This window comes from Ostrinia nubilalis, chromosome 19 (assembly GCF_963855985.1).
Source record: "Ostrinia nubilalis chromosome 19, ilOstNubi1.1, whole genome shotgun sequence".
Taxonomy (NCBI): Eukaryota; Metazoa; Arthropoda; class Insecta; order Lepidoptera; family Crambidae; genus Ostrinia; species Ostrinia nubilalis.
Window position 1 is genome coordinate 6555325 of NC_087106.1, and position 13983 is coordinate 6569307.

Below are 13983 nucleotides of genomic sequence, written 5' to 3' on the forward strand. Positions count from 1 at the left end.
TGGATTTATAGTAATAAAGCAGTTCCAATGGGGAATGAGAGATGTGATTACCTACCTCCCCTTAAGTAATAATTCCCATTTTAATCAATATCTTGATTTGAGACCTTTTAAGCTTAATAACTATATTCTTATTTACTAAAGCCTGGTCCGTGAGCACGTAGAATTTTGTCCAATGACCCCAAGCTACCCATCCTTATCGCTCGCGTATAATTATGTTGCTGTCGCGCTCGCACACTCACTGCGGGCGCCCGTCGCACAGTCGCGACAGCAATATATGTAATTACGCGCGAGCGATAAGGATGGGTAGCTTGGGGTCATTGGACAAAATTTAGCCTATGACTGGCTACAGGCCTACCGCAAACTTAATCAGTGCCACAAGTACGGGAGCGGCACGGAAGGGTGTTTTTGTGACGTCAAATGTCAGCGGAGACTGCAGATGTGCTTCCAGTCTTGTTTACTGTGTTATGTCATATATCGCTCCAGTACCGCCCCCATACCTCGGGCACTGAATATGACTATGACTATACACTAGACCTGTAGTTATGTTAACTCAATAACTACTGGGTATAAGGCGATTATCACACTGCACCGCGCTCCGCCGCGGTCCGCGTGGCGACATATAACGAATCCCGCGCGCAAACGCGTTGTAGTGTGTTGTGCCGCGCGTGTTTTCTATAGAAACTGAGGAACTTGCATATAATTATTATTAAATCAGTCGTCCCACGTACCGCGGCGGAGCGCGGTGCAGTGTGATAATCGCCTAACGCAAAAAAGTAGGTCATAGGTCTGCTAAGAAAATATAAGCCTAGGAATATTTTAAATTTTTTTATGTTGGTGCATTTTTTGGTTGTTTTAAAATACTTATTTTACGTTTAATAAAAATAATAAAGATATCACCTAGGCCAGTAAAGGAGTTCTTTCGTCGCTTCCATTGCGGCGCGCGGCTGAACCGAGAGATGAGACGAAGTTTCTGAAAAAATAAAAACAACAGATTAAGAAAGAACAAAATATTGTTTCGTAGGTAGATATTAAGGTAATAAAAATGCCACATGGAATTAAGCTCGCCTGTTGTACTACTATTTGTTGTGTGCAATAAAGATTTTAAATAAATCAACAAATGAAAATAACAAATGAAATAAAACTCGAGTCAATAGGTTTCACACACGTCTTCATACCTACTGCACACAATACACACAAACGCATGCAGACTCAAACTCAAAATATCTCTGGATACACTTGTATTAAATTGTAGTTTAGTCATTATTAGTATTAAATTAAACGTTGGACTGCTTAACTTGACTTGTAGACGCTTATGTCTGTCGCTGTACTGGTTACATAGCACCACTGGGTGCCCACGACACAGGTTATTCCTAGTGTGGGACCCGCAGACAAAGCAATATAATGTTTACCGATTTCATTGTTACCAATTGTATTTGAAGGTGTATGCGTAAACGGTGTGTTTTCATAAATAAAATATTTGTATTTGTATTTGTATGCTTAACTCAGTCAGTACCTGAGGTATGGGGGCGGCACGGGGATAACTTGACATAATAATAAATGACGTGACAGAGCATAAAAATCTGAAGCATCAGTTTGACGTCTAAAAAACACCCTCACGTGTCGCTTCCATAATCTCAGGCACATTGGTGAAATTAGGTAAAAAAAACATTATGAAGTAAGTTATATTGAGAAACTAGCTTTTGCCCGCGGCTTCACCCGCGTGAAATTTAATTTGTCACAGATCGTCATAAATTATAGCCTATATGTTATTCTGGGTTATAAACAATAGTACTGTAAAGTTTTATCAAAATGAGTTCAGTAGTTTTTTTTTAATTTTTTTATGCATAACAAGGCAGGTATTTGACCACAATCGCACTTGATGTTAAGTGTTAGGTTTTTGCATGAAATAGTAACAAACATCCAGACATCCAAACTTTCGCATTTATAATATTAGTAGGATATAAACAACTAGATTTGCTAAAACCTTGGAATGTTTACGCTTGACGGACTATTTATTACTCGTTTCTAATAAGAAAGCAATTGTTTTGAACGCATTATGAAATACACTACACGACTTTTACTAGCAGTCGCACAAAATACTAAAAATAATTAACATTTTTTAAATTCAATTTATTTTCATTTTTTTTTATTCCTGTTGTCCCCACCATTCGAGAAAACGGGAATTTTATTAAATACTTTTTTTTATTTCCGTTGTCCCACTTCTGCCGGCCGGTAGGGACAACACAACGGGAATAAAAAACAACTAAAAAAAATTAAATTCCCACAAGTGCACGCAAATCTGGTGGGGACGGGGTAAAAACCATTTTCATCATCATAAACAGGTTCGATGACTTACTTTATGATAAGAAGAAGTTACGGTTAAAGTCATTCCTAGCCCATTTTATTTATAGTATGATAAGCACTAGATAAATTCAATAATAATACAATAAGTAAGCATATTTGTGCAGCTATTTAACTTCGTGTGTGGGCATTAAAGTCATTTAATTTAATTTCACATTCCACCACGTTTTAATATTAGTAGGTAGTTTTGGAACATAACCCCTGATACCTATATAGTATCCATATCCAAACAACATTGTTTGTTACTGGGACCAATAACATACCTTGAGATCACCTTGCGTAAATATTTTTGAACGAAAGGGGAATCCCTTATTGCCCTTTCGTTCAAGAGTCAAAATAGAGGCGAGGGGGTTCACGGTTGTTGTAATGCAAAACCGGCATTCGGTGATACCTAGCCCTACCCATAACAGGTAGGTACCCCCGTAAGTATAGGAAAATATACTTACCTGGTAGAGTCTGGTACCTACGGCACCATAGATTGAGAACTCTGGTCGCCCTGGACGTACACTCCTGGATGGAGGGGTAAAGAGGGAATTCGCCAACTCTTTTATAATGTGAACAACTAAATCTTCGCTGACTGCTGCTGTCTTTCCCGAACACTATAATCAGGGTCTCTTCAAGGCGTGAGTGAAACAGGACAGGTATGTATTTTTTTTATCCACAACGAGGAAGCTCTTGGCATGTATCTCACCTGATGGTAAGTGACGATCAGGCCGAAGGTGAAAGCGAGCTTCACCCGGAATCCTCAACCACGGAGGAACTGGCTATCTTACCTCTAACTGCCGGAACACAACAATGCTGTTAACATTGTTGTTATGGCGACAGACTTAGGTAATATGGTGGTAGCTAGCCAGGCGGACTATGTATGTACTACCCTAGACTGCATCTTACTTACCATCAGGTTCGATTGCGGTCTTGTTTTGCATAAAAAAAATATCCACCACAAAGCAAACTTTCAATTCAAAGATACATAGGTACAGACAGTCAACGTCAAAAAGTTCGCAACACTTCCGTGTTACGATTGGACTAAGGTTGTGTTGTCGACTTTTTGGCCACTTTGGGTGTCAAGAACTATTTGACGCTAACTGTACCTGGTGAAGGTCACGGTAAGTACCTGGATGCGGGCAGCGCAGGATCAGGCTTCGTGGAAATCCTTGGGGGAGGCTTTTGTTCAGCAGTGGACGTCATTTGGCTGAATCTAACGATAAGTACCTGATAGTGGCTGGCACGGCGCCATAGCCCGAGGGTTCTGGTCTCTCTTGACGGACACTCCTGGGCGGAGGGGGGAAGGGGGGGCGTCCGCGGTTTTGGTGCGCTTGGAACAGGAACCCACTGACCGCTAGCCCTATCCATAACGCCACCACAATGCCGTCTGAAAACAGACGATTATTAAGCAAACACTTTCGTGGCTTACTGCTTTTGCTGGTCTTTGACACTTGGTGAAAAGTCGAAGGATTTAGAAGGAAAAAAAGAAGGAAGGATGATTGTCACTGTACGAGCCATTGTATCGATTGATATGTCGGACACTTGTAGTGGTACACACGGAAAACATAGTCCACACCATGGCAAACGACGAGGAATGCCTGATGATGTTGATGACAGCCTAGAGTAGACAGGAGCTTAAGCAATTCAATAAACAGGGACATTCAGGTATTTTTCTTTCGTTACTATAAAATAATTCCGTGTCAGATTCTATGAGCAGATTAAGAAGTCGGGCATAGACTAATCCAATTGAAAATACCATCATATTATTATAATAGTTCACTGCTGGACCTCTAATATGTATGTAATAGGCCTCTTCCAAATCCAATAAACACCATTTTATCCTGTCTTAGGCTCAGCTAGATACTAGCTACTGCTAAGGACTTTTCAAAAGACGTTACTCCACCATGCTAGACTATTCTTGATGAGTCACAAAAGTGAAAGAATCACAAAGATTAATTGAGATTATTCGGAAAACATTACATTCAGTCACTTACCTCTCCATTGAAATGGTGTATTGAGCATAGCAAGATTAAACTTAGGCACCGTAGCTCTTCTGATAGTGTTGATGATGATATACTTGATGTTGGACCCTAAGTAGAAGTCGATAGGGTATACTATAGCGTACGCGCCGAGTATTGCACAGCAAACGAAATTGGACACGAATGCTAGTGAGACCAGGATCAGTGATGCCACAGACATAATTATGATAAATAGGACCCAAAAGTTGGAGTCGTCTTGCAGTACTGGCAGATAACCTGGACCTGGAAAAATTAAACACAAGGGTCTTTTAAATCAAGTACGTAAGTCACCATTCATCATCATCTCAGCCATAGGACGTCCACTGCTGAACATAGGACTCCCCCAATGATTTCCACAATGGCCTGTTGGTAGCGACTACAGTTGCCGCGAATACTACACGCTATTATTCGGTATTCGGCATTACTCGACATTTTTTTGATATTCGTCGAATACCGAATAATAGCTAGTATTATTCGGCATACGGCGAATAGTCGTCTAAAATAAACTTTTAGTGAACAAAAAAACTAATGAGTTAAAATAATCATATTTTTATTATTTCCCTAATAAAACAATGTACCTGTGCCTATCATATTCATGAAATTAAATTAGTTAGGCTTTTTAATTAATATTTTAAATCCAACAGAGGCAGATTGTGGTGCAAAAAAACATTTTTTTCTGCACATTCGGGAGCAAGTCGGTTTCGTTTTTCCTCGTAAATAAACCTGCCTCGGAAAATAGTCTTTCTGAATAAACAGAGCTTGCTGGTGTGATTAAGTATCGTTTAGCAAGCTTACTTAATATATTATAGGAAATCTATTCTTATTGGTACTCAAAGTCCACCATTCATATGGGTTTATTTTTCTGTCAGCCTTTGCTAATGCGATGTAGTGGGCGATTTCTTCAGCAGTGGCATTCTTGGGGTGCTCTTTAGTAGGTTGCTCTATATGTAGATGATTCTTCAAAACATGCCCAAAATTTACTACATACTATGTAGGTATGTATGTCATGTACAATTGTACAGTAACATGAAACAAATTTCTTTAACTTTATTGTTTTCTTTTCTCACAACCTTAGAAGAAATAAGAAATAATTTTAATGTTTTTATGTCGAATAGTAATGTCGAGTTATTCGACTATTCGCCAAAGTGAATAACGATTAATCGGTATTCGACTATTCGCTATAACCACTATTCGCGGCAACTCTAGTAGCGACCTGTATCCAGCGTCTTCCTGCTACCTTTATGCTGACGGGGCAGCAAGGTTCTGGAGTGGAGGCCACGTACCGAAAAGCTCAGCGTAGGGCGTCCACCCACAAAGTGGATCGACTACCTCATGACGTAAGTAGGTATTTGAAAGAAACCTTTAACAGCTACAATTATTTTACGAGAGCTCAAGGCATGTCTTACCAATTTACTGACGAACTGACGCTGAAGTGCTGAAGGTACAAGAAATGTGGAAATAACGAAATCTGAATGGTTAATCAAAACGCTCCGCTTTGGTGGAAACCGGCCTTTTACCATAGTGTAGGTATCTTTCAGAGACTGATGAATACCCTTGAAGCAGTCAACTTTGCAGGCCAACCAAAGGATTGACAAAATTGTACTCTCTATTCATACATTCAAGTCATGAAATCCCACTAACCCGGAATCTGGCTGTAGACGATGGCTGACAACAGAAAGCCCAGGTTAAGGGCGGGCAAGGACACGGCGATCACCGGAATACCGTAGTACCACCAGAATGTCAACCAGAAAGCACCAAAGAATATTCCAGAGATAATTGACGCCATAAGTAAAGCTGGAAAAAAAGTATATCAAGAATAGAAAGACAATTACCATAATGAAGTAGGTAGAGGAGATTGAGGAGAATTGTAACAGAGGTGAGTTGTCACAAAGCCGATTTCTCTGCGCTTATGATTATGACAGTTAGTGAACTGCCAATTTCACGCAAACTTGTGTGAAAACTCAAACGGGACAAACTTTAATTTCACTAGTTGGGTTTTTATTAGCGTACAAGCTGTAGAACCTGACTACACAGGAGTTGCAGCGGTGGGATAGAGAGGTGCGAATAGTCCGTAAAAAACGATGGAATGTCGAAAGAGCAACGAATTCGCGAATTTGCTTGATAAACTGTCTTATAATTCAGAGAAATTGACTTGACTCTCCTCGGTCTCCCCTACAAATGACGATCAACTTTTTCATATAAGCTCACCAAATGTATCCAATGTGACTTGCGAAGATATAACTATGTAAGTGAGCACGAATCCGCCCAACATCCCCATTAGGAACATCTCAGTCTTGAAGAAACGATGGCCGAAATAGCACACGAAAATGCCCACGAATAGCAACATGGCGCATATAAATCTTGATAGAACATCATCTGCAAACAATGTAGGTATGTCATTCAATATCCAAATATCAAAATCTTGCCGTGAAGGACTTGCCACACTGGATGCGATCTTCGGTCAAAGTAATCATACATTATGCGGGCTGCATTCAGTTTGACCTGACCGCAGACCGCATACAGTGCGACAACTCCTTAAGTCTATCCCAGTTTTATGATAAGATACCTTCAGCTCACGCCGCGCCTAGGAAGTCTTTACTAAAAAATCTCAACGGACTGTACTTAAATTTTGCAGCACATCAAATCTTAGTTGCAAAGTAGCTCCTGTTACAACGACATAAGGTCTCTCGTTTCCATTGGGATACTCTGGTCTGGACATATGTCCAAGCCCGGCTCGACAGTGCCACAAAAAGAAGTTAAACACTAGGTAGGATAAGGCACTCCGTGATTAAAGGCCCAGGGCACCCAGCGAGTCAAAGACTCAGTTTTCATCAAAGAGAAGAGAAGTTGTTGAGTTTGAATAACTAATCAGATTTCGTTATTTCTACAAATCACCTCTCCACTCAGTTTCGATTCAGCAAATTGGTTCAAATAAATCTCCGTATCTCTCCGCTTTGGTGACAACTAAGCTTAACAGCGCTACATGGCCGTCTTTAACTCAGTGGGTACCCTGGACCTTTAACCTCGGGGTCCCTTTTCCTCATAAGGGTTTTAATGTTAATACAAACCGATGAGCTCACAGCCATCGTCGACCGGCTGGCAGCCGTAAGTGGCGGTAGGCACGTAAACTGAGTAGTAATTGGGGTTGTCGGAGTTTTGGGCCACCGCCACATACACCGCGCCGGTTCCAGGGTACAAACTCAACATGCGACGCATGCGCCACGCTATTGAGCTTAGCGGTATCTAAAAGCAGTTTTTTTTTATTTATTTTTTATTAATACAATACATAAGGTACACTGGTGTTACATGCTGGCCCCAACGTTGGTCCCAGCGGCACTCGCCCAACGTGTGGTTCTGGAAATAGCTTTCCCAACGCTGGTGCCAGTATTATTTTTTTTAGATCCACACGTTGGTGGGTTCAACATTGGGGCCAGTGTGAAGCCGGCCTTTTCCTTTTTTGAAGTCGGTTAAAAAACAGTGGTGTGTCTTTGTGTACAGTCGAACGCAAATTAGACTAGAAATCAAATGGACCATTTTAAAAGTTCCTAAACTACACTCAACATCAAATAAAACGCACCTTCCGCGACGCGAACTTTAAAGATTTTCTTCTGACACAATGAGGATCAGTACTGTTGTAGAAAATTCAATAAAACTAGTATGTACGTTAATCTTTAAGACATAAGAAAGATATATCTTTTTGAATTATCCAAATCGGACCATTACTTACGAAGATATTAAGTAATAAACATAGGCCGTTTTTGCCGCTAAAAGTCAACGTACGCAGGGCCGCGTGACGTCATTATATCCGAATCGAGCGCAGCCGGCGTACTATTGGGATGGAAAATATTTTTTTCCAGCTAAACTATCAGTTTTAGAAAAAAACTTTTAATAACATTTATTCATCAAAATAAAGTAACCTATCGACCAGTAATTTTTAAAAATAAAAATTGTGAAAAATAAGTATCGCGATGTCCAAAAACCACATTTTCATTGGATTCGATGCAATGAGGAGACGCGGTTGGGGTGAGTGTAACTTAATGATTGTTTGTATTGAACATAATAATACATTTAATATGATGCTAATACCCAGTTTCTGGCCTGGGGGGGGGGGGGTCAAGTCATACCCAGTTTCTGGCCTGGGGGGAGGGGGTATGTAATACCCAGCTTCTGGCCGAGGGGGAGTCATACCCAGCTTATGCTTATGGGCTGGGGGGAGGGGCTAGCCTTACCCAGCTTCTGGCCTGGGGGGGGGGGTCAAGTCAAACCCAGTTTCTGGCATTTCTGGCATGGGGGGGGGGGGGTGTCATACCCAGCTTCTGGCCGAAGGGGAGTCATCTAGCTTATGCTTATGGCCTGGGGGGAGGAGGAGGGGTCAAGTCATACCTAGTTTCGGGCCTGGGGGGTGGGGTGGGGGGGGGGTTAAATCATACCCAACTTCTGGCCGAGGGGGAAGTCATGCCCAGCTTATGACCTGGGGAGAGGAGGGGGGCGGGGGAGTCATACCCAGCATCTAGGCTAAGATTAACCTCCTGGGGCCTGGCGTCATATATTTATTACATAAAACAAAAAAATATAAATCAACGCTATCTGTTGAAATTTACCAGAACTTTTACGTTAGTTAGTTAGATGGTGCATCTGTCCATCATTCTTAGCTGTGATTGGCTAGTGAAGTGACATTTATATATTTTTATCTTTAATTGAACCAGCGACGGCGCCGCGACCGGGAACAAGTGGTTAGTAATAATGAAATTTTTACTAAAATATAAACGATTTCTATAAGCCTTTCTTATTATTCGTTTTGGGATTTGAACTGATTTATTATCTGAGTATCACTGATTGTGGAAATACGTATGAAAACTACGAAAACCATGGTGAAATCTGAATGTCATACAGGTATTACATGAGGTCCCAATTACTAGTGTAAACTGACAGAGCCCAGTGTAATACCTGTATGACATTATACATTTTCTATTAAATAGCATACAATCTGATATAATTTTCTTATTTGTTTAGGTAGATATATGCGAATATAACATATTAGAACACTCAAAAATCGATTTTACTGGTAAAGTCGGCCCAGAAGTATTATCAACACCTCAAGTCACTTTGATTTTTTTTTATGAAATTAAAATAATTTCATAAGGCACTTAATCAAATTGTTTTTTAATTTTTTTTATTGCTATTGACCTTATCTACATCATTTAATGTTAATTACACATAGGTGTGATGCATTTTTTTATCACGAGGATTTTTTAATTTGAGTCATCCAAATGAAATGCAATAAAATTTTGAAATATTACTATTTAAAAAAAAATAGAGATGCAATGTTATTGGCCAAAAATGACATAAAACTTGATAAAGAATCTATCTAGCTACATTTTAACGAAAAGGTACTTTAAAAATATCAATAGTTGCATCCACTGCATAGAAAAAAGTAAGTACAGGCAGAAAAAAAATTAAAAATATAGCAAAAAATTTTTTGGCATCTCAATATATTTCAAAAATCGATTCAAATTCGTTGTAGATAGTCAAGAAACTTAACTAGGAATTACTTTTGTGCAATTTATTACGGGACATCCTGTACATGAAATAAAAAAGTCGTTGACATTGGGAACCGATGTCGTAAATATATGACATTGAGAAAATTGCCGTTATCCAGATAAATTTTTTTATTTTATTTTTTATGATAATTATATCAATTATTAATACTATTTGGATAGTTTTCATATGAATTCACGATAAAAATAATTCCCGGGCCCCAGGAGGTTAAATAGATTTCCAGGAGGGAGCAGCTGTCCTTTCCTGCAGCAGCTGGCCCGCCCATGGGAACGGCGAATAGATAGGTAGGTACGTAGGTTTAACTCAGAAAAACTAAATAACAGGTAGGTATTGCGTGTACATCGAAATGATCTTCATAGCAATATCTTGTAGCCTAGGCAGAGTGTATCTGCCTCAGCTATACCTTATTGTTAGAAGTAAATAAATTAATACTTATATATTTTTATATTTTACTTGGAAGAAGATATGACTCTAACAACACTTATGAACACTTTATTTGAATAAATCGCCAAATATACCACCGCGGAGACCCCAATCGCGTCTCTGCGTTCCATTGAATCGTATGAGCGTATGGATTTTTTGCGTTATTTTTCACAATTTCTATTTTTTAAAATTACCTATCGATAGCTTACTTTATTCTGATGAATAAATGTCATTACAAGTTTTTCTCTAAAACTGATAGTTTGGCTAGAAAAAAATATTTTCTATCCACGCAGTACGCCGGCAGCGTTCGGATCGGATATAGTGACGTCATCGTCCCCGCGCCGGGCGGTCAGTGAACTTTTTTAGTAATTTGGCCATAACTTCGTCAATTTTTGTCGTAGAACAAAAATTTTTTGACTGTGTATTAAGGATTTCTTAGCCCTATAAATCTGCATTCACAGCTAAAAATCGAAATGATCCTCATTATGGTACCCCAACAATATTGGTATTATTTGAAAGCCCAATAAATATCCTTAAAGAAAAATACATTTCATTTCTAAATAAATGATTAACATTTACCATAAATGTGACTTGAAAATAGACCTCACTTTGGGCTCACCTCTGGGATCAATTAGACCAATTTTTATGGTTATAAAACCAAATAAAGATCTCACGTGTCCTCTTTAACAGATGGATAGCGATTAATCCCAACTTAACAGTTTTATAGTCATAAAAAATGGCTATAGCGTAAATACCTATTTTTTGAAGAAGTGTCTCTGGATCCTTGTAAAGACACATTTTTGGGGAAAAAACCTTTCCTTTAATGAAATGAAGTTTAGAACTAGGCTTTCAAATGGTACCAACGTTGGTGGGAAGTGGGGATGTATACGTTTGATAAGTGCTTGTCGCGGGAGGTGCGATTTATTTGATGCCGAGTGTATGTAATTTATGTATGAAATATCAGTTAAAAAGCTCACCCAATTTGCATTTTCTCTGATGTTATCATAAGTCATCATTTTCATAATACCCTCAAAATAGGTATCAGCCTCGTAATTTCCCGTTGGCAAGTACATCATATAAAATTCGACCTTAACTTTTACGACATTAAGACACTTATCATCTGAATAATATCTGGCTGGTGCGGTATCAACAACAACATAGTCTTTGTTCAGTTTTGTGGTCAAAAATGGAGATACAGGGATTGGAAACTCCATGTTACAACCTCCAGGTATAGGATCTGAAATAAAATGACAACTGAAAACGGAATTCTGTAAGGCTTAGGACAAAGTCTACCTACACAAAAGTTCTGTATCGAACTTCACAACAACGATGCAAAAAAATTGTTTGAACTTGAACGTTTATTTATTATTAGGTAGATAGGTCGTCGTTTCAGCCAAATGACGTCCACTGCTGGACAAAGGCCTCCCCCAAGGTTTTCCACAATGAACGGTCCTGCGCTGCCCGCATCCAGGTAGGTAGGTACGCTACGGAAATTATGCTCGTTTGTCGTCAGCCTAAAGGTTGATTTTAAAATGATTTATTAATATTAAATTAAATACAGATACAGAGATTTATGGCAAGTAGAAAACCATAGTGTGATATCTTATTTGACGACCTTTCTAAATAAAATAAATAAATAGTAAAGAAAAGACTTTTTTGCCTTATAGTGTATGTGGGAAGAGCTTGAAAACTAAAACCATTTGTCTAAAGTTGTAGTTTTGTTTAACATGAGCAAGGAAATAATTTGTCTAATGACTATAAATACACACAGGAAAACCATAAGTTGTGATACACACTGAAATAGGTACCTATTCGTTTTACACAAATGAAGTGAATTAAATTCCTACTCAAGTAAAACATGCTTCTTTAAAAAACATAGTTCATAATAAGAATATCAATGACGTTTTCATCAGAATTAATGTATTCTAGATGTATTTCGCAACCATTGGAAAAAAAAACTTATACAAAAATAAAATAACTGAAAGTCTGGGTACCAACATCCTGAAATAAAATGTAAAAAACAGAGAATAATTACCTTGATATCTATATCCAAGAAGTGTTACAAGAACTTTTAAATCAACATCTTTATTCTGGTTGTATACATAAAAAGTATCCATTTTTGGTTTAACCGAACTGTAGAGGCCAACATTTGTTCCCGAAATATAAGAGCCTTTTACATAGGTGTTGTTATATACTGTTATATCATACAAATGGCTATGCACTTGGAATATAACAAATGATACATTTTTGTCTATATTATTAAAATTTACTTTGACAGAGGATGAGCGAGTGATATTAAAAAACCCACTGTAAAGTAGTCTATTAGGCCAGGTTGTTGTCTTATTTATAGGTATTGTTATCTTATCTTCACCTGAAAAAGAAAGGTAAATTATAAAAAATAAGTTGTTATGGTGTATGGTCAATCGCTGTGGCATCCGGTTTGGAGATCCTGGGTTTGACTCCCAGGTGGACATAACTAGAAATAAATAAAAAATCCAGCAAAATAATTCTGATGGTAACTAATGACTTTTTATGGCAGTTAATAAATATAGAGGTAAAGCCAAAAGTGGCACATAAATTACTACTGTGGTAAGGAAAGTAATACATTTTTTTTAATAATACGAAATCAATTTTAATTGTAAAAATAATGTAAATTTAAGTAAGGTAAATAGTACCTAGGTAACTTTATTAGTTTTAGTAGTAGTAGTAGCGAGAAGGTACTTACCGGTAATATTTTTTACTACACATAATAAAAATATAGTAATAGCTAAAAACCTAGTGGAACTTTGGGAGATCATTTTCACTGCACCATTTATTACACAGTTACACACTTTTAGGGATAAAATTACACTACGGACTGTACAGAACTTCGAACCCTGAAAAACATTGTTTTCCTGTCAAAATCAGCTGACGAACACTAAAGAAGGACGATCGTTTTGCTTTTCACTTTCGATTTCTCCTCTACATTAGAGTTCATTACTCATTTAGCGCATAACACAAATAAAAATATTTTATAAACTCAATACAACGCAGCACATTGAACTGGAAAATGATAACAAATAGAAAGAAACAATATTTTAACTGCATGACTGACAGCGGCAATAATATGTCAAACAAATAAAACCGGCATTAATCCTCAAAAAAATTCTTAAACACTATACAATAGAGTCTAGTTTTGATTGTACTGCAGTGTCATAAACTAAAGCGCCCTCTGCCACACAACGAAATCAGTGAATGAGTGAACGACCGGTGAGCTAGGACGTAGAGTGAGATAGGTCTATCTATCTTTCTCTTTTTACAGAACAACCTTATTGTATAACACCTTAAAATTTTAATTAAATATTTTTGTATGGATGGATCAATAACAACTGTCTACAGTATTTTTGCGCACGGGTTATGCTTAGCTTATTTTTATTGCTTTATAACCTAGAAACAAGAATAACAACAAACAATTGTTCTGAATTTGCTTTTATGTGTAAAAAATAGAAAAATTCATATCAATGAATGTATGAAAGATGAACATAGAGATGATTTAATTTGTTGCCAAATATTTTTTTTTCTTTCTTTCTTTCATTCTTTCTAATTATTAAAACATAACAAACATCCATTTAAGATTCATTCTCACAAGAGAAAAATT

The 13983-nt window shown here is 37.9% G+C and overlaps 1 protein-coding gene across 1 annotated transcript; it reads right to left on the reverse strand.

The window, feature by feature from the left end:
- Window positions 1-333: 333 nt before the first annotated feature.
- On the reverse strand, window positions 334-13457 carry LOC135081100 (transmembrane 7 superfamily member 3-like). Its single transcript, XM_063975835.1, has 9 exons — window positions 13072-13457; window positions 12382-12717; window positions 11324-11583; window positions 7433-7607; window positions 6573-6740; window positions 6006-6158; window positions 4341-4607; window positions 3574-3733; window positions 334-970 (listed from the first exon to the last, which is right to left on the reverse strand). Exons 1-9 carry the CDS (start codon window positions 13142-13144, stop codon window positions 898-900), a joined length of 1665 nt encoding a protein of 554 aa, XP_063831905.1. The 5' UTR covers window positions 13145-13457; the 3' UTR covers window positions 334-897.
- Window positions 13458-13983: the final 526 nt, after the last annotated feature.

Excerpts from the sequence above, each read along its gene's own strand:
- LOC135081100 (XM_063975835.1), bottom strand. The coding sequence starts at position 13,144 with ATGATCTCCCAAAGTTCCACTAGGTTTTTAGCTATTACTATATTTTTA. Across the intron at positions 6,159-6,572 it reads AGTCACATTGGATACATTTG|CTTTACTTATGGCGTCAATT; the intron begins GTGAGCTTATAT and ends CTTTTTTTCCAG. Across the intron at positions 971-3,573 it reads GCCGTGCCAGCCACTATCAG|AAACTTCGTCTCATCTCTCG; the intron begins GTACTTATCGTT and ends TTATTTTTTCAG.